The sequence below is a fragment of the Nesoenas mayeri genome (genome assembly GCF_963082525.1).
Source record: "Nesoenas mayeri genome assembly, chromosome: 3".
In the NCBI taxonomy this organism is placed as follows: Eukaryota; Metazoa; Chordata; class Aves; order Columbiformes; family Columbidae; genus Nesoenas; species Nesoenas mayeri.
The window spans coordinates 82895436-82914803 of NC_137544.1; the positions used below are offsets into that span (position 1 = coordinate 82895436).

The 19368-nt window shown below is 39.3% G+C and overlaps 1 protein-coding gene across 1 annotated transcript in view; it reads left to right on the forward strand.

The window, feature by feature from the left end:
- KIF26B (kinesin family member 26B) overlaps positions 1–19368 on the forward strand; it is a gene marked incomplete at both ends in the record, with an annotated part of 294143 nt that overhangs the window by 170492 nt on the left and 104283 nt on the right. Inside the window, one exon of the mRNA XM_080342992.1 lies at positions 17051–17234. Coding sequence (XP_080199118.1) covers positions 17051–17234 — 184 coding nt within the window. The remainder of the gene's footprint in view (positions 1–17050; positions 17235–19368) is intronic.

A 19368-nucleotide genomic window follows, 5' to 3' on the forward strand; every position in this document is an offset into this window, starting at 1 on the left:
ATTCAGACCAGTGTTAGTGGCTAGTGCCTGTGAATACCACAGGTTGATTGCCGCCTTCATCTCTGAGCTTGCCATTTGCAAGGAAAGACGTATTTTCCCCTTAGCTTTGGAATGATTTAGATATCATGTAGGCTTAGTCTTCATGGCATTTTCATCCTCTAATTCAACCCGCAAGGATTTATGTAACCAGCATTATTACAGACTAATTAAAGCTAACAGTCTTCAAATGGTCACACATACTTCTTTATACTTCCTTTGCTTGTGGCGATATGACAGACGGTGTTCAAGCATCCAGAATAACTGTGCTTGCTTCCTGTTATATAAGATGAATCCTTAAAATAGACTGGTGAGAGATGTTTTTCTTGGTGCTTTTTTTTTTCCCCTGCCAGCCAGCTTCACAATATCACAGCACTGTCCTCATATAAGTCTGTGTGACTGCCCTTCTGCTGTAATCTTATTTAATCTTGGTGGAAAAGAAGATGAAAATAAGCTTTTGTTTTTGTCATTCCATGTTTTCCTGTGGCATCAGATAGAGAAGGGGAGATGGCATAGTCACATGCCCTGTATTTAAACTCCTTTGATTACCAAATGTGCTCTTGAAGTTCTTGTGATAGTGAGTTTATCTGCAGCTATGGCAGCCAGCCTCTCTGTGCTTGTGAACCATTTTTACTCCCAACCAGATGTTCAAGGGCTGATGAAATACAGTCATACTTGAAAAAAATCTGCATCTCCCTTGGTAAATAATGATAGTGTAATAATCTTTTGTCTTCCTAACACACAGCATGGTACCCTCAGTTTGGTTGGCCACTGCAGCAGCCAACTTTCCTGAGAATCTCCTAACAGTTGTGTTGACAAGCTCTATTCATGAGGTGGTTGTCTTCTGTTCTAACATTAGGGGCTTCTGTAATTACCTCCGTCAAGATAATGAGTATTTTCTGCTTCCTTCAGCAGCAATGCAGGATATACAGCATGGTGTTAGATCAGGTCCCTACACAGGAATCCCTTCAATAACTCAGAAAATGCCTGTTCCTGAAATCTGCCAACCTCTTAAGGTCACATTAGTCTCAGTAGGAACTATAGGCATGCAGCACACATTGCAGAAGGTGCTTGCAAAACTGAACTTGCATAGCAAATTTATCATTCATTCAGAAACAAGTGATCTAAGACTGGTCTGAGCTTCAGAACACAATATTATCTCATGAGATTCATCATTATTGATTTGCATTTAATGTGATCAGAGTGTCTCCATGCAATGTTAGAGATGTGAAATGTAACCATGCAAAAAGGCTGCACTGATATGCTGTTTCTCCTGGTAAAAAAATGCTGTCTAATAATGTGTCACATAGTCTATAGGTCTTCTTTCCATATCTTCACTGTCAGAGGTAGATATCTAGACCAGAAAATAAATCCTAAGGGAAGTATAAATGTGCTCTAGCCTGGGGAACAGAATGGCAGGGGAAAGTTTGAGTGCAGCAGGCAGGAGCTAATAATAGAGTAAGGACTGTAACATCACCCTCGAATGGCCATCAGCGTGTCAGTGATGAGCTGAATGCACTTCATCTGCCTGACATGTTCCCAATATTATTTGATTAAGTGAATTGATGGGGCAGTAGCCAGAAAAGCAAAAAAACTGATAACATGACATATATGTAAAATAGCTACAAGAGCACATAATGAAATGAAAGAAAAAAGAAGTTGGTGATACTGATGACTGAAGGAAAGAGATCTATGGGCTGATAGGTCTGTCTGGCGCAGTGTTGTGCTGTCTCAGCTCAGGTGTGAAGCAGCATGATGATGTTTGCCCAAGCTGACACGGCCCCGAATCGACTCCCTGTCCAGTGCTCCACAGTGCTTCTGTTCTTTGGTTTGTGCATGCAGGACTGGAGTGGGTGTTTATGTGTACAGGGGAAAGTGAACTGGCTGTATTGAATGTATGTGTTCACATATATATAATGCAGTCATTTTTGTTGTGGGACACATTTCTTCTTGCCAAAATAATACGCAGCTGCTCTTGTGTAATTGCAATTTTATCACTTTACATTATTTTCCCCTATTCCCCTTGCTGTTTGGGAATAAGCTGTACCAGAATAAATACCTTCACACTAAGAAGATTATTTGCTATAACCATACTGCTGAAATTACAATGGGATAAATTATGTGGAGGCTGGGACAGAAAGTATGTATTTATGTGCTTTAAGTTCAGGCTTGTCTGTCTGTGTCAGCTTTGCAGTGCTTTTGCATTGTAGACACACAGGGTGTACTTATTGCTTTCCCACCATATCAGGAAGAAAACTAAAATATGTTTTTAAGAATGTAATGAAATATTTCTTGTGGGGCAAAAATGTTGTGTTATCAACTACTTTAAGCTAAAGTACTTCTCCACCTGCTCCCCTCAACATTTGTAGTGTTCTAAGTTGTAATATTCAGTCTTGAATGACCACTTGAGTGAGACTACTTCAAGGATGTCCGCAGTTTATGGTGATGTTGCAAATGGACAAAACAGAAGATTTACTAAAAATAGCCTTGTTTCTGAGAGCAAGGGAGGCCATGCGGCTGTGGGCAAAGCTGTGCAGAGGAGTCCCTTGACTGCTATATCAGCCACACTGTGAGTCTGATGGGTCCTGTTAAAGCCAAACAGCTGTTTTAAAACTCCTTGGCTCTGTGAGAGGGTGCAGGCTGGGTTTTTTGTTATGAGAAAGGGAAGTGCTATGACGTGCTGTTGTCTGCAAGCAGCCTTTTAGAAAGGACTGATTGCAATCTGTGTTTGTTTGGTATTAGGACACAGGGAAGATGAAGGAAGAGGCTGTTGGAGGCTCCTCAGAGAGTACTGCTCAGTTTTGTTTTGAGCCATGAGGCCCAAACTGATAAAGCTAGGCAGCTTAAATAAGTCCCAAATGGATCAATACCTTACATATAGAATAAAGTTTTCATTTTTATCTGAAGTTTCAACAGGAGAATGGTTTACTTCGGAGAAGCTAGAGAGTTTTTTAACACAAGGAGGCAGCCCCAGACGTGCCAGATCAGTCAAGCAATTTCATTTTAACTACATTACCCACTCAATAGGTTTCCATCCTCACTTGTTTAAATCAGATAAAAGCATTTCAAATAATACCAGAGCCTTGTGACATTGGAAACTAAATTCCAAGTTTTATTTTCTGGCCAGTCATTTTGTTAAGGGGTTTATGGTTCTTTAAAATTACCAATATACTGTGGATGTATTGAGGCGATGAGATTTTCATAATGGAAATGAGGGCTTGTCTTGCTGCAAACACAGGGTGAGGGACCATTTGGAGTGCTTGTGCCTTGCTGCAGGTAACTGTAGCAGGGCAACGGAACAAATTTGTGTCCTCTGTTATCTTCTGGTCTGGAAAGCACAATATACTCAAATTTTTCTCTATTCAGGATGGGCTTTTCCAGATAACACTCAATTTTCTCAAAAAGATTTGAAAAGCTACACTGCTATAAACTATCAGCTGACGGGTTTTGAGGCCCTTCCTGAGGGCCAAACTAATTCCTCTTGGTGCTCTAGGCAGCATATACTCTAGGCTGTCTTCCGTAAACCCCTTATTCTGAAAAAATATCCTCAAAAGATGAACTGCAATGAAAGAAGTTTGACTAGAAAGCTCTGTCCATGGAAAAGGAGGCAACCTGAGCTTAGAAGATGGAGAATTCTGGAAGAAGATTTTATCCATCTGTGTCTTATAAGAAGGAAGAAAGAGAATTCTTGAGTTGTAAAGATCAAAAGTAACATAAATTGGATTGATTTTTTTGAGGTAGCTGTGCAAAACCATCTAAGATATTTGAATCATAACCTATTTGGTGGTGGATTTCTCAAGAATATGTTGCAATGTCATCTACCCTATAATGGGATGTGTAAGAAGTTTTCGATCAGTAAACAGCTTTTTCATTGAGCTCCAAAAAAGTTGGATGCAACAAAATCATAAGCCTCTGTGTGGTATGCAAGCACAGTAAATGACAATGTGACTTTCCCTTGGATGCTATACGTTATCTGTATGAACTGCTGTGATGCATAAGCAGTTTGCTGACGTCCTCCCATATTTCTCTAGTCTGAGTTAGTCCATGCCATTCCTGGTATGACCAAGGTTTTGCTTTGAATGTGCTGCAGTAGTGCACAAAGGCATCTGTGAAATTTGGAGTTGTGTCTCATTCTGTTACACAACGCTTGACAACAGTGTCAAGTTAAGCTATAGTATTTGATCAACAGCCTTTAGTGGAGTGCCTTGCCAGTGTCAAGCTGTGTGCTCACTAACAGGAGAAGCCACAGCACATGACTGATTTTCAGAAATTCAGCTTAAGTGGTTTTGTCTTTGATATTACAGAGATACTGTTTTCTGCACATTTATAGGGTATCACAGTGGTGAGTTTGTCCAAGGTGCTATCTTTCTCTAGTTCTTCTCCTGTCCTCTGTCTCATATAAAAGAAAAATAGGAAGAAATATAATTTTTGTCTTATTCTTAGGGGCCAAGTTGCAGCTGTTTGTTACAGAGAAGAGAGATGGCACGAGGTGACTACAGGCTCTCCTGCATCTTTCTTCTGGTGTTTATATATATATACATATAAATATAAATATATATATATAAAATGGGAGAGCAGGATAAAATGTATTGTAGAACCATATAGGCGTACTTTGGCAACAGTAGGAATTTCTGAGGTAGCTTAGAAAGAATTACTGGAAATATTTTCCAAGGCCAACAATAAACGCAGTCCATGAGATTTCTAGCTTAACATTCTGGTTTCATGACTATGGGATATTTATCATTAAGATGGCAGATGAACTGATTTCCTGGACCTTCTCATCAAATAACGATCTGCATAGAGAAGTGATTCTGCTCTAATGAAGGCAAGACAGTGGCCTGATATCTTGTGCCATAGAGCTGCATTACTGAGAGGTGTCTTGGAAGAGTAATTTTGTTCCTATTTTTTCAAGTATTCTCTGAGTTGTTGGTAGAGGTAATCTTTAGCCTATTGTTTGCTGTGATGATGAGGACCAGGATTTTTAGAAAAACATGCTTTGTACCAAGATGCTGTAACATCGGGGACGTGCCTTTTGAAAGGATTGCACCAAGCACTACGTGCTGTGGATCAGGACCCTATGGGTTGTTGCAGAGGGAAGAAGCAGAAGACCTCAGTGCTGAGGGAGCTGACCTGGCTTTCACTAGGCCAGCTGTCCAGGAAGAAAAGCTTCACATGCAGACATCACTGGGAAAGTTTGAGGTATTTATTGAGCATGGTTTGTCTTATGAAATACAATGACCAGAGTTTATCATGCTCCTAAACCTTGAATAGAGAATGGTGGAGAAAGACAATAGGGTGGCAAGAGGAGAGCTCAGAGTTACAGCTGAATCTCCCCGCTTGTGAAATGAGCTTTCATTCTGAATACACCAAGTGAAATGTTCATGCCTATCTGTCCTTAGAGCACACAGCAATATTCTGGCCTGTTTCTATACATTCTAAGAAGGGAAATATTTTTCTGCCTAATATTGCTGCTTGTATTTGTCGTATATAATCACAGAATAGTTTGGGTTGGAAGGGTCCCCTGAAGATCATCTACCTACCATGGACTCATAAGACTTGAAGACTGTAGTCCCTTTGGCAGTCTGGAAGAGCTGACAAGACCCTTGCTAATTCTCCGATTTCCCTCTCCCTGTACTCATCAGACTCAGCTGTATTTTACCAGTATTGACCATGAGTCACTGGCACTTTATTCAAGTGGAACAGAGGTGCAAATATGGGTATTATCAACATATCACAAAAGAGTTTGAGGTCCAAGTGAAATCAAGCAGCAAATACATTTCTCTGTCTTTTTATATGTGACAGAATTCATTTAGAGCAACACTATTGGCATAAAATTTTGAGCCATTGTAAATAACTTTTGTTTTTCAATATTAGAGGTATTTTCAAAAATTTACTTCTGTTAATAAACAAAAATACTTGTCTGAGAAGTGTACTCAGATCTGAAAATTAATTGACTTTCATTGAAATTTGTACAAGTAATAAGCAGAATGCTGCAGATTAAAGTCTTTATATCTTATAATTTCTGCTTTTTGGTGCCTGTGCCATACATCTGTACAGTTCACTTTTTTTCTGGCAATGTAATACCAATGTTTGGTGTATTTAATTTCATGTTGTTTTTTATTTCACTTTACTGGAAACAGAAGAACAAAAACAAGAGGTTTATTTGAAAAATAACAGCAATTACCAAATGTAATAGTGTTTTCCAGTTTTATATTTTTTGTAATAGTTCATTTTGCAGCATGATTAAAGTCGGTTTAATATTAAGGTCAAGTCCCAAAGGAGGTGGGGTCTGAGCCAGCAGAATGATGAGCATTCCTGCAAAAGGCTGGGCACATAGGACTTCCCCTGCAAATGGTAGGATATGAGGACATTTAGAATTGTGTAGAATTGCTTCCCGAATCTTCAGTAAATAGAAACAGAAGGTCTTGTTACAAAATATTGAAGGTGACTTGGGTGAAATTTTTGTCAGTTTTTTTCCCCAGCAAGTAATGTAGATTTTATTCACATTAAATTACTTCATCAGCTTCTGCTGATTTAGTTTTTATCCTTCCAGAAAGTAAACAAGAATCAAGAAAATTTTTAATGTGTTTTGGTTACACCCTTAGAAAAGAAGTAGTTATTAACTTTTTCAATTTGAAATGAAAGTTTGACATTTGCTTCAATTACATTTAAATTGATGTTCTAAAAATGAAAACTTTCATTTGGAGTGAATAAATTGCTGAGATTGATGCTAAGTGATTTTGTTGAAAGTTTTCAGAGAAGCTATTTTGAAAGAAAACATAAATTGCAATATTTTTATTGCTCTCAGAATTGTACTAACCTTTCATAGCATCATTGGATCACAGAGGCTGGAAAGGGACCTCAGGATGTTTCTTGTCCCAACCCCCTGGTCAAAGCAGGCTCAGCTCTGAGGTCGGACAGGTTGCCCAGAACTTTATCCATTTCGGTCTTAAAATTCCCCAAGGACAGAGACTGCACAACCTTGCTCAGCTTCCTTATACCCTGTCCATACCTCTTGTTGCAAGATAGGCCCGCTAGCTCTTGTTCTCCTTCCATGCCCCAGCTTGAAATGCCAGACTCTGTCATCTTGGTACCTTCCTTGTATGTACCAGGGTGATGCTGTTAGGCACATCCAAAACAACTGTAACTATTTGTGTGAATCTGCTGAGGAGATCTAGAATAAATTACTATTTGTCACTGTTCATGAATTTCTTTGTGCTTCAGCGTATCTGTGAAGATAGGATCATACTGAGTGCACACTCAGCAAGTTTGCTGATGATACCGAAGTGGGAGGAAGGGCTGGCACACCGGAAGGCTGTGCTGCCATTCAGTGACACTTGGACAGGCTGGAGGACTGAGCAGAGAAGAACCTAATGAAGTTCAACAAGGGCAAGTGTAGGGTCCTGCACCTGGGAAGGAATAATGCCAGGCACCAGTACAGATTAGGGACAGACCTGCTGGAAAGCAGCACTGCAGAGAAGGACTTGGGAGTTCTGGTTGACAACAGGTTGACCATGAGGGGCAATGGGCACAGAAGATTCTGTTGAATGTGAGGAAAAACTTCTTTACTTTGAGGGTGCCAGAGCCCTGGAACAGGCTGCCCAGAGAGGTTGTGGAGTCTCCTTCTCTGGAGACATTCAAAACTTGCCTGGACACATTCCTGTGCCATCTGCTCTGTGTGAACCTGCTTTAGCAGGTGGGTTGGACTAGAGGTCCCTTCTAGAGGTCCCTTCCAACCCCAGCCATTCTGTGATTCTGTGACTGATCTTGGCATGTGTGCAGTTTTTTAAGAGAAGGACCTCAGTCTTGGACCTTAACATAGTAATAATTATAGTCTCCAGTAGTCAAAACCAACTTATCTCAAAGAATTATCACTATCTCATGGTGGTGACTTAAATAAGTACAAGGCAAGACTTACAGGAACTCTTAGAGGAGATATTTTTGCCTATGACAAGAGATTGCTTGTCAGAGCTGGGCTTAAGTGCATTGAAATTCAGTGCATCTGTGTTGTCATAATAGTTTACCATTTGTATGCTGGTGTTATTTTAAATGTGCAAGCCTCCAAAAATACTGATGAGGCAAAAAACCCTGTAGAGCTTATCTACCTTTTGGTCTATTTATACATCTGTTTAATTGTTCTGCCAACTGGAAAGTTAAACAATGACAGAATGGACTGTGAATCTGCGTGCTGGCTGCTTTTCCTCCTGGTGTTATGAGAGGTTTTTGCTGAATGGGACAGAGATTTCCACACAGTGTGTGGTCAGGATTTAGCATCCAAGGTAATAGAATGACTGTAATCATATAAGCTCCATAAAACTTACAGTTAAAGAAATTGCTTTATGTGATTTTAAGGACTGTTATGAAATGGCCAGCGGTTTGTGGGTTACTCATTGCAAATCTGTTAGTCACATTTTTGAGTTGTCATAACTGTCATTACTTCTTGCTCATGAGGAGAGTCATTTGTGGTCTGGCTAACCAGGAGTCCTGTCCCACAGTTTGAAGTTTGTTAGGTTGTCTCAGACATGAGGAAAATCCGTTTGGCAACCATCCCTGGTGGGACTTTCAGGAGAAGGCACTGTAACTGTACATGTGTGCCCCTAATATTTTCCAGCTAACACTTGAAGACTAACAGATCTGCATGTGTTTTTTATTTTACACAACAGTACAAATATAAAACAGTGCATGTCACCATTTTTAATACTTAATGGCAATGCTGGCGTCTTAAGATCTAAATCTTTAGTCTATACAGGCAATGGTTCTCATGACCCAAAGCTTGCACTGGACAGAGCTTGTTTCTTGCCCCCAGCTCTGTGTAATTGAAATTAAGGCTACTCTGGTCCATGGTTGTCAGTCTCCCACCTATGCAGTTTTCCCATAGGACTTGAAGGTGCATTGCCAAGTAACTATGCAGTGATTGGTAGGGGCTTACATTTGAATTCATTTGAGTTATAATAAATATGTAGCTGGTTTTCTTCCCATATCAGACTGGTGCTAAACATCTGATTTTATTTGATATTTATATTTATGGTTTATAATTGTTCAGCTTCCTTCATACATTAAGCATTCAATGACACATACCAGTTCACCCTTAGAGCTTTCCAAGAACAGGATAATGCTGTAAGCACTATCATCTGTCTGATGACCATTTTTCATAAAAGTATTTTTCAGAGAGAAAAATAAACTAGATTAATAAAAAGAAACTATACTTACTCTTTAAAAGATTGTCTAGTGGTTTGTCTTCTGTGTTTGAATGCTGAACACTTTCTTGGAGTTGCATCCTTTGCTGGTAACCAAAATCACTCTTTTCTGTAAAAATGCAGGTTGATTATATGTGTCTGTGGTCAATAACACAGCAGGTAAGGTGAATCTGTTCGTTTTTGTAGTGTGTATGGTGGCCTGGATCAGTAATGCCTTTACTAAGAGGAGAAGAGAATGAAGAGAAAAAGAAATGGAAAGGAAATAAAGGAGAAATGATCTTTCTCTAGCTAAATGGATCAAGCTGTTGACTCAAGATGTAGCTTTCTTGATGGGTACTATTGAAGGACAAGGTTTTGATTTCTTGTAGAAATTCCAAATGTGAACATTACCTCTATGCATGAGAGCTAAGTAATGATCCTGTTGCCAAAGACAGAAGGCCATCTGTCACTGAATCAGGGTTTTTCAGGAACTTTTAGAGTAGGTAAAAAGATCTTTACTGGAGTGATACTTGGTGAAGAGAATGTTGTGGATCAAACAGTCCTGACATGAGAAGTGGTTTGTTTCCTGTCTTGTCAGATCCTTGTCTAAGATTTGGAGTTTCACTCAAGTAACAACTGTGTAGAATATGAGTCCTCTGTCCTGCAATATGTATGTGTGTGGGAATTTGAGCTTCTTGTTAAGCTATTGGTCTTCAAGCACATTCTTCATCTTCATTTTGGGGGCAACTTAGCAGCTCTGTTGCCAGTGAATTTACACAAATTTCAACTTGATGTAAGAACAGATCTGAGCTGTTTATTTTTTAAGATTGCCTGGGTGCAAGAAGCCTTGAGTTTTTTAAGACCTGTCCTGAACAAGATTTGAAGCCCTATTTTGACTTTGTGTTGGAATTAACTAAGTTAAAAATAATGAGTTTCTTGACAGTTACAATGCAGTTCCAGGAGAGAGCATAGTCATGAAGGCACTGTGGCCAAAACATCTGAATTAACCACCCAAGAAGTGAAAGATTACAGCCTGGGACAGCTTTATTGTTGCTGTGAAATTGAATGCATACATAAAAATAAAGAGAACAATAAGGGGCAAGCGTTTACTGGGCATTAGAGAGATGTTTATTATACCTTCCACAACATAAGCAGAGAGCTCAAATTATCTCCAGATTTTAAAGGCATTGTAAAATAATTAAACACAAATACTAAGAATCTTACTGGAACTACAAATCCAGGAAATGTTCCTCTGAGGATTCTTATTTCATTCTTTACATGCCCTACTAGGCTGCAATACCACAGCCCTGGGTTCGGCCACACAGAGAATTTAAGTGGCGTGAAGTTGCCCTGATTCTTGTTCGTAGCTCGTAAGTCCTGTTGGAAGGCAGAAAATGTGGGCTGGGAATGGACATGGCTTTACTTTTGGATGAGAAAAACAGTTCCATGCAAAGGTATGAGGAAAAGCCCTTGGAGGACATTTTGCTCTGTTCGTGGAGGATGCTTCTCAGGTGGTACCTCTGGTTGGCAGCAGATAGCAGGGAGGGAACCTGGCCCCTTGCAGCAGAACACAAATGTCCCCTTGTTGGATAAACACCCTGTGAAGCATCTCTCTTCTCTTTGCTTTTGAGAATGCAAAGAAAGGCATGGCACAATGGAAGCCATGGCTCCCAGCCAGATCTTTGCCCTCCAAATAGAAAGATGAGATTTTGCGTGAAACCACATTTAGTACCACATACCTCAGATTTTAAGGTCAGGGAAGGTGCTTGCCACAGCAATTCAGGCATATTAGCCATGTCAAATAAATATGATTTAGAGCACCCCTTTGGCATAAGCCAGTTCAGGAGGTTAAAGCAGTAGCAGCTGAGCCAAAATAAATGTGAGGAAAGAAGAGAGGGAAAGGAAGTATGCAAACAGAACAGTGACAGGTATGGGGCCTCCTCTTTTGGTGGTAGCATCCAGGTCAACTTGGCTGTAATATCACCTTAGTGAGCCTGTGTCACCTATACAGGTGATTGGGGAAACACAATCACTTTGGGTGACAGTTCAGAGAAGCTATGTTAGATCCCTGTAATTAGAAAATGTGAATGTCCCATTTAGTTCCCTGCATCCAGTTTGTATAGGCAACATTAACTGATATAATTTGGTGATGGTAGATCCTGGAGAAAAAACAACTGTTGAGTGACCCTTTGTAACTGAAAATCAAGGCTAGCTTTTCCCATATAAAAAAGCCTGCATGGTTGTAATTTTGCCGTATCCCATTGGTTCTTACCTTACAGCTACATGAGGACCTATATGATAAGATAACTCACTTTATATAAACACACTTATCTGGAACAGAAAATACACCACGAACCCATATTTGCAAACATTTCAGTTGGAAATAATAAACATCAATGGCAGGCTTCCAGTATGTTTTTGTTTCACATTCCATCAGTTAACTACAATACTATGCAGATTACATTTTACTTAGTAGGTGACAGTCAAGAATTTCTACTCTTTCTACAGGAAGCATTACGGAAAGGGTTTGGAAAAATAAAAATAATAAAAAATGGTAGGGCTTTTGTGTTGAACAAGGGGCTGGAGAATGGCATCTTTCACTTTTAGGTGCCCAAACCGAGACCGTAGGATACGAGTGTTTCATGCTGGGTGACTGCCACAGTTGGTCACAAATGTATTTTATAACTAGTGATACGTCTGCACAAATATGCTTTGGGAATTAGTTCAGGAGGTGGACTTCCAAACTAAGCTTCCATCTATTTTCCAACTCAGCACTAAGATACAGCAGGTAAGATAGTTTCTGATAATTAAATATACTGTTTTAATTGCAAGGGAAGACCATTAATCTCCTTTGGGCTTGTCAAACCAGCACATCCTCTAGTAAGCCATCCTTGCACATATAAAGTTCATACATTACTCCTTGAACGGTGCACCCAGCAGAGACCGTTTGTCTTATAAAATTAAATGTATGTCTCCAAATAATGAAGAAAATTAGATGTTTAGTTTTAATGAAAATTGCAAATATTTACATTAAAGTTAGATACTACATGACTATTTAGCCTCTACAGCTTTAGATTAATTTCCTCTGTGGAAAATACGATATGAAAGTGAGCTCATTTTCAGTTTTTATTTTGACACAGAAACTGATACTCTGGCTCACTGGCCCCTATGATCTGGAAGTCTGTTTCCAAGGGTGATAAGTAGTGGATGCATCATAGTGTAATATGAAACTCCAGTAATGAGTAATTATCCAGAGATATGCACTGAAGGAAACTTCTTCATATGTCAGTGGCAAAGGGGTGTGTGTCAGGTACTGAAGTGTGAGAGTCAGCGTTACTTATCCAGTGATGATCTTTGCTGACACAAGTATGAATAATATTTTAATTATTCACTTAAATGTCTTATCTCCTTCTGCATCTTATGAATCTGCTGATCTTACTGACCTCTACTTTGACAGTGAGTCTTGCACTTTTAATTTTGCCTTGGATAATGTGTTAGTGAAAAAATAATTTAATTTATCAAGTTAGAGAGGTGTCCCTTCAATTTTATTGGTAGTGTCTGCTTTCTTACTTGAGAGAAAGAAAATATGGCATGAGTTTACTAAGCCAGGCTTACTCAAGTTCATGATCTTATATGAATTTATGCCAAATGAGGTCCTAGTCCACTGTTTGTTTTTTTTTGTTTGTTTTGGGTTGTAGTTGTTTTGTTGGTGGTTTTGGTTTTGTTTTGTTTTTTTCCCCTCTCCCTGACTATTGCTTAGTAACAAGTGGATGTATCGATTTGTCCTCAGTTTCCAAAGTTGCTTTTTGTGAGCAGCCAAAGTTAATTTGGAAACCATGAATTTCCTAACTGTTCCTTCCACAGTGTTTCTTTTCGTATGTTGTACTCTAACCATTACCCAGTGAGTTCTCTAAGCCAAGGTATTTACAGAGCTTTCCTTAATGCCTTTTATTTTGTCTAAAGAGTTTCATCAACTTCATTCTTATATTGCTCATAAGCAGTGTGAATATCTTTCTTAGCAGAGATATTTGCATCACCTCAGCAGTGTCTTTCTTCTTTGCTAAAAATGGATTATTTAATCCATTTCTGTTCATTCATCTCCCTAGACAAGTTTTCAAAGAGCATACTTTACCCTTTCACATATCAGAATTACCTCTAAGCTCGTTTATTTCCATTTTTTCAATGAATCCCACAAAGGACCTTCAGCTTTCAGAAAGTTTCTGTCAGTCATGAGTTGGCTTCCAGTGTAGGGGAGTTAGCTCTACAATGAATGTGTTTGAAAATCCCAGCCTGCCCATGGCGTTTTAAGGGAAAAAATTTATCACCATCTGTACATAAGCAGGAGGTGAAAAGCATTCTGACTGCCCAAAGATATACCTTAATAAGCTTGTATTTTAAAAAGCAAAAACTAGAGAATGTACTTTTCAAGAAATGGCCTCAGTCTTTGCTCTGGATCAGGTAGACAGTTAAAGCAATCCTTTCCTGCCAGCAGTCCATCAGTTTTACTTGGATTGAACTTTTATCAGCTTTCTAACACCACTTCTGCCACCTCAAATCTTAATCTTGTGATTATTTCCTCTGCCACGAATATTGTAAGCTTTCAAAATGTCTCCAGCTGCTTGTTTGCATTAGGATTCTCAGGAAAAAAGAATCCAAATTAACTGAAGGTGTGAATCCAAAGTATATTTGCTAACCTGGAGTAAATCTGCATTATTATGGAAGGTAAATTAGTAAAATGACATTAAAGTTCATTCTGTAGTGATGAGTGTATCCACACAGTGTTCTAATACAGTCTAAATTACACACTTCAGAAATTTAATTGGGATCAAGTTCCTTGTGTGCCTGAGTGGACACAATCCCTACCACAGCAGGGAAGTGGTTTACACTGCACTGATTTGCACTGGAGCCCACAATGCACCCCTGCATAGTTCATAGCTGATACCACTTGGTTCAAGTGAGGTGGATATAACATGGAGCATGATCAGCTTTTTGTCAATATATGAAGTTATGTTGCCGTCATTACCATTGCCATTACTACAACATCATGCATAGTCTCATGGAAATCGGAGTCCTATTATACTAGATAATACATGAAAACAAATTAGCTGGCTCCTGTACAAGGCATAGAGTCTAAACAGCTGCTGGCAGGGCTCAGTGGGCTGTGGGCTGCAGTGGCATCAGGTGTTCCAAGGTCCAGCCTGCTGCTTTGCCCAAGAACTCTGTCTGTCCAGAGTCTGCAAGGGAGAGCCAGGTGTCTGAATTGCCTTGAAAAGTAAACTGTGAGAATTTCTAAACTCCTGTGCTAGATCACAGGACCAAATCAGCATCAGCTGGCATCATCAGAGCAATGCTAGCCACCCAAGTGGAATTATTTTGCACAAATCCTTCTCACAAGAAAGCCACACTGTACATGGTTGTGTCATATTGAAGCCTACATCTGGTTAAAATATCCTTCTCTTCCCAGTTAAATGCTCTGGGAATTACCTGAGGCTTATTGCCTTTTTGATCCCCTTCAAAATTCAGTCAAGTCCGACAGGGTCTGTAAATGATTTTCTAGCTTGCCATGCATTGATTTTTCTCTCCTTGGGGAAAAACAGAAAACCCCATGAAGTTGTGAGAAATAGTTCATTGCTTTTTCATACATTTTGCCAGATGCAGGCCTAAAATACAAAGGAAAATGCAGGTCCTTCTATATGAATGCAATCTCAAAGGTTATAACTGTCAAACTAGAATATAGTTCCAAGGTTTTGAAAAGGCCAGGTACCTCCAACAATGTTTTTTCCTTAAGAAAATGCCAGCTATGGGTTTGGTTGGGTCAAGAAGTCATTTGTATTACACTATCAGCTTTGTAAAAGGAGCAGCAAATGCTGGAGAAGCATTTAGTGGTAAGAGGGATAATGGCTCTGTCAGTCAACTTTGAAAATGGCTTTTACAAAATGTATTTTCACCTGAGGTGAGTTCAGTGAGACCAGATGTATGAGCAGAGTGAGTGGAACAGCTGCCTATATTTAAGACTGAGCTCAAGCACAGGAGTAAACTTTTCAGTGTGTTTGCCAACAATTATATTTTCAATTGTTGCACATAGTATAAGATTTTGTTTGAAATAATTTCAAAGTGAAGCTAAGACATACAGAAAATCTTGATTCATTCAGGGACAACTTCATAAAAGTATTAGTGATGGACAGTGTGAAAGCTGAAATAATTGAATCCTCTCAAACCATTGGAATGTTGCTAGGAAAGGGAAAAATTTATGCTTTTTGCTTTGCTTTTGACCAACACATTTTGATTATGTTTTATATGAAAAAGAAAGCAGACTCTTAAAGGAGGGAACCAGGTTATGAACTGCAATCTTTAGGCCAGAGGGAAGGGAAAGGACAAGGAAGTGGTACAGAAACTTCTGAGTTGTAATTCTGTATCTGGTCAATTAAAATCTCCTAGTGTTTTTCCTTTATTAAAAACTAATCTATCTGGAACTGCTTTGCACTTGCCATAAGCTAAAAGAACACATACTGGTGGTGCACACAGTGCACACACAACCAGCTGACGTATGGCAGCTTCATGCCCAGCAGTAATTTGTTCATGTGTCTGAGACATCTGATACAAACACAAGGCACTTGCATGCTGAAATGAGTGTGTGAGTGTATATATATATGTTCAGTCTTTTTTCCCTGACTACTTGGGATAAAATAATGTAATCACTTCTATAAGTTCAGTGTTGCATCACATATAATGATATCAGTGTAATGGAGCTAAAGCTTCTTAAAACTTAGGAGGGTTTAGAATTAGTGGTCTTAACTGTGACACTTCAGCAAAGTAAGAAGAGCTACTATAAGCACAGGCTACTTATATAACTATCTTAAGTCACAATTTTTCTGCCAAAGCAGATAACATTAAAGTAGCCTCATGAATTGTTATATCCATCCCTCCTTTGAGATTGTACTCCAGTGACCTGCTCTGTTTAAAGTGCTCATTTTACAAAATGGAAACCATGGGACAGCATGGTTAATATTAACGTTATCTCTCGGCAGTGCAGAATGCACAAGGGTTCGAACAAAACAGCTACAACAAAGGCTGAATGTTGAATTGTCTCTCAAAATAAAACATTATGCAAAACAAAAGTACTTGATGTTTCTGTTCCAGAAAAGCTTAGCTTTTTAATCAAAGTCTATACAAACTTCAGCATTCTTGTCTAAGAATCCTGTAGTATTAAAACAGCCTTCATTGTTTTCTCTGCCTAATGGTTAATGCAGCTGTAGTTGGTATGATTGTCTCCATCTCATTGCAAAGAGCAATATTTTCATTGGTCACCATTTGGATTATGTTTTAAGAGGTGATAAAAATTTAAAACAGCTAGTGCATGCCTTCTTACTCCTCACTAAATTCACATTTAATACTAATTAACTTAACAGTGGCTGCTTACACCCAAACATTGCACAAGTATTCATTTTCTAATCAGAGACTTATGAATGAGACACAATTCAGTGTGAACCATTTGGTGACTGAACTTAATTTTAGAACAGAAATTGCTGTATAGCTCATTGATTTAATTGGAGGTTTTGGAGCTTTCTTGCAGGCTGAATTGTTTCAACAGATGAGATAGTGGAAAGGGTCTGATTGTGACCCTGCTTAATGCAGACTGAATTTGGGACAACTTTGTGAAGTCAGTGGCATTAAACTAGTAATAATGAGTGAAAATTAAAAATTATAAAACTGTTGAGATCAATGAGGTCAAAACTGAGATCCTACAGAAACAGTAACCTGATAAATAATTTATTCTTGACTGTTTGTGTTGATGAGTTCGGGGTTGTTTTAGCTTACTGTTGTCATTTTTCCCACAGAGCTGCTCAGAAATTGAACCTGTCTTCCAAAAAGAAGAAGCACAGGCCTTCTGCATCATCTGTTCCTGAATCTCCTCTCTTCTCTACCAGCTTCAGCAGTATCCTTCAGACTTCTCCACCCCCTGCTCCACCATGTTTGTTGAGGGCAGTCAGCAAAGTGAAAGACACCCCTGGTTTGGGCAAGGTAGGCCTTGCGAGTATCACTAAAACACTTGTTTTCTTCAAGGGAGTATTTTATCCTCATGCAAAATATTAAGGGAATTGGAAGACCATGTCTTTTCTTGGTTGGCTTTACTGCAATTGGTCTTTGAGCACATATACAAAGGTTTAACAATGTAAGTTACTTAATGCAAGTGAACTTCTAATGAAGTTCAAGTTGACATGAAGACTCCCAGACCTAATTGTGCAGCAGTAATACATTGGAAGGTCCAGCTGCACTAAACACCCCTGCATTAGGACCATTGCGCTACTAGGCGGTGACAATGTCGGTTCTTCTGGGGTTTCTGGAGCATTTGGCCTCTGGGGCTGTCTTTATACTGTGTAAGAGTTGCTTGCTGTGGCATATTCTGGGTTCCTGATCCCCTTGCTGTCCAGACTGGTGTCTTGGCTGGACACACTGTAATTTGCTTCTGGCTCATGTTTCCTGGCTTTCTTCCAGTACAGTCAGGACAAGACTGGGCCATGTACCTGAACAAAGCCTGTGCTGATAATGATGAATTGCTCCTTTTTCCTTCTGTCATGTTATTTCCTCCCATTCGCCATAATCATACCCTCTTAAAATGCTGTTTAGGTGCATACTTAATAGTGGAAAATGGTTGAGGCGATGGAGGAGGTGGCTATATAGTTTGCTGTTGCTTTGTTGTTTGTCTGAGTGGCCCTTCTTTTTTCCCTGTCACAAACGGAGAGCCCAGCATATTACATCTGGGAATACATGCGTGCAGTTGCTGAGGACAGCAGTTTGCTTTAATCAAGGTAGTTTCTTATGCAAGCATTTGTGTGTGTGGCTTTTCCATATTCATTGAATACTAAGCAGTGACAATGAATTTGGTGGAACCTTTGTGTTTAAAAGAGAAATTGTAATGTATGATGTAAGAATGCTGAGCATAGGATGGGCTTCAGAATTTTTATTGCTGACTTCAGATATTCACTTTCTTAATATTGTGCGGTTCCAGGTTTGATTTTTTTGTTTGTTCATTTGTTTATTTCAAGGAACAAAGCTATTACTTTCATGGATGGTTTAATGCCTGTTTGGAAATGAATTTTCTCTACATAGGGCTCCCTTTCTTTCTTGTGGCCTGGTAAGTGGGAAGAAATGTACAGATCTGTCACGAAGTTAGCAGTGATGCATACTCTGACTTTAGTGGGAGGAGCAGTAAACTTGAACCTGTTCAATGTTGTAAGAAGCTGCTATGGAAAATATTTACAATAGAAGCCATCCTCTCAGGATTCTTACTTTTCTGTGCTGGTGACAGGTTATATCTGGAAGTAAAAAGTCCATTGAGAAATAATGAACGGTGTGATCATTAAAAGAAGGAACTAATTTGCCTTGTTGAAGTGTGTGAGCACTTTTCCTGACCATTGGTTTTCACCGCTCTCATGAAAAGAGTCTATACACATAGAGACACAAACATACCTCTGTCCAAACACTGCAAGCTTGCTCTGAGCCTTTCTTGCTCCTCTAATCATTGGTTTCCAGTGGATAGGGCTTTGGAAATAGTGTTGAGATATGCGCAAACAGATGTATGGTTTGCTTCTTCGTCAACACCATGTAGCAAAACAGGCTCCAGGCTTTCCAGCTGTGTAAGAAAAACTGAAATTTTGCAGTCCAGCAGATGAAGGAGGATATTTCTTTTCAATTTAGACTTACCATCCCTTAGCTATCAGAGTATATAAGAAAAAGCTAAGAGGTTTTTAAGAAAAAAATCTTTTAACACATGCTTCTCTAAAGTAGTAAACCAAATCAGGTTAATTCGTATAGTCAAAATGGATTTTTTTTTTTTCTACATTTCCATTAGCAAAAATATATCTACCCTGCGGTTTCTGGAATTCAGTTTCATTTTTCATCTCTTTGGTTTCTTCTCTGTACCTCGAGATTTTGCTCAATCGGCACCAGCTGAGCTGGTTCTGATCAGTTGATCTCAGGACCTGAGACACAGTCTCCCACAGCCTCCTCACAGCTAAACTGAGGAAGTGTGGTCTGGATGATGGGGTAGTGAGGCAGACTGTGAACTGGCTGAAGGGAAGAAGCCAGAGAGTCATGGTCAATGGGGCAGAGTCCCGTTGGAGGCCTGGATCTAGTGAAGTGCCTCAAGGGTCAG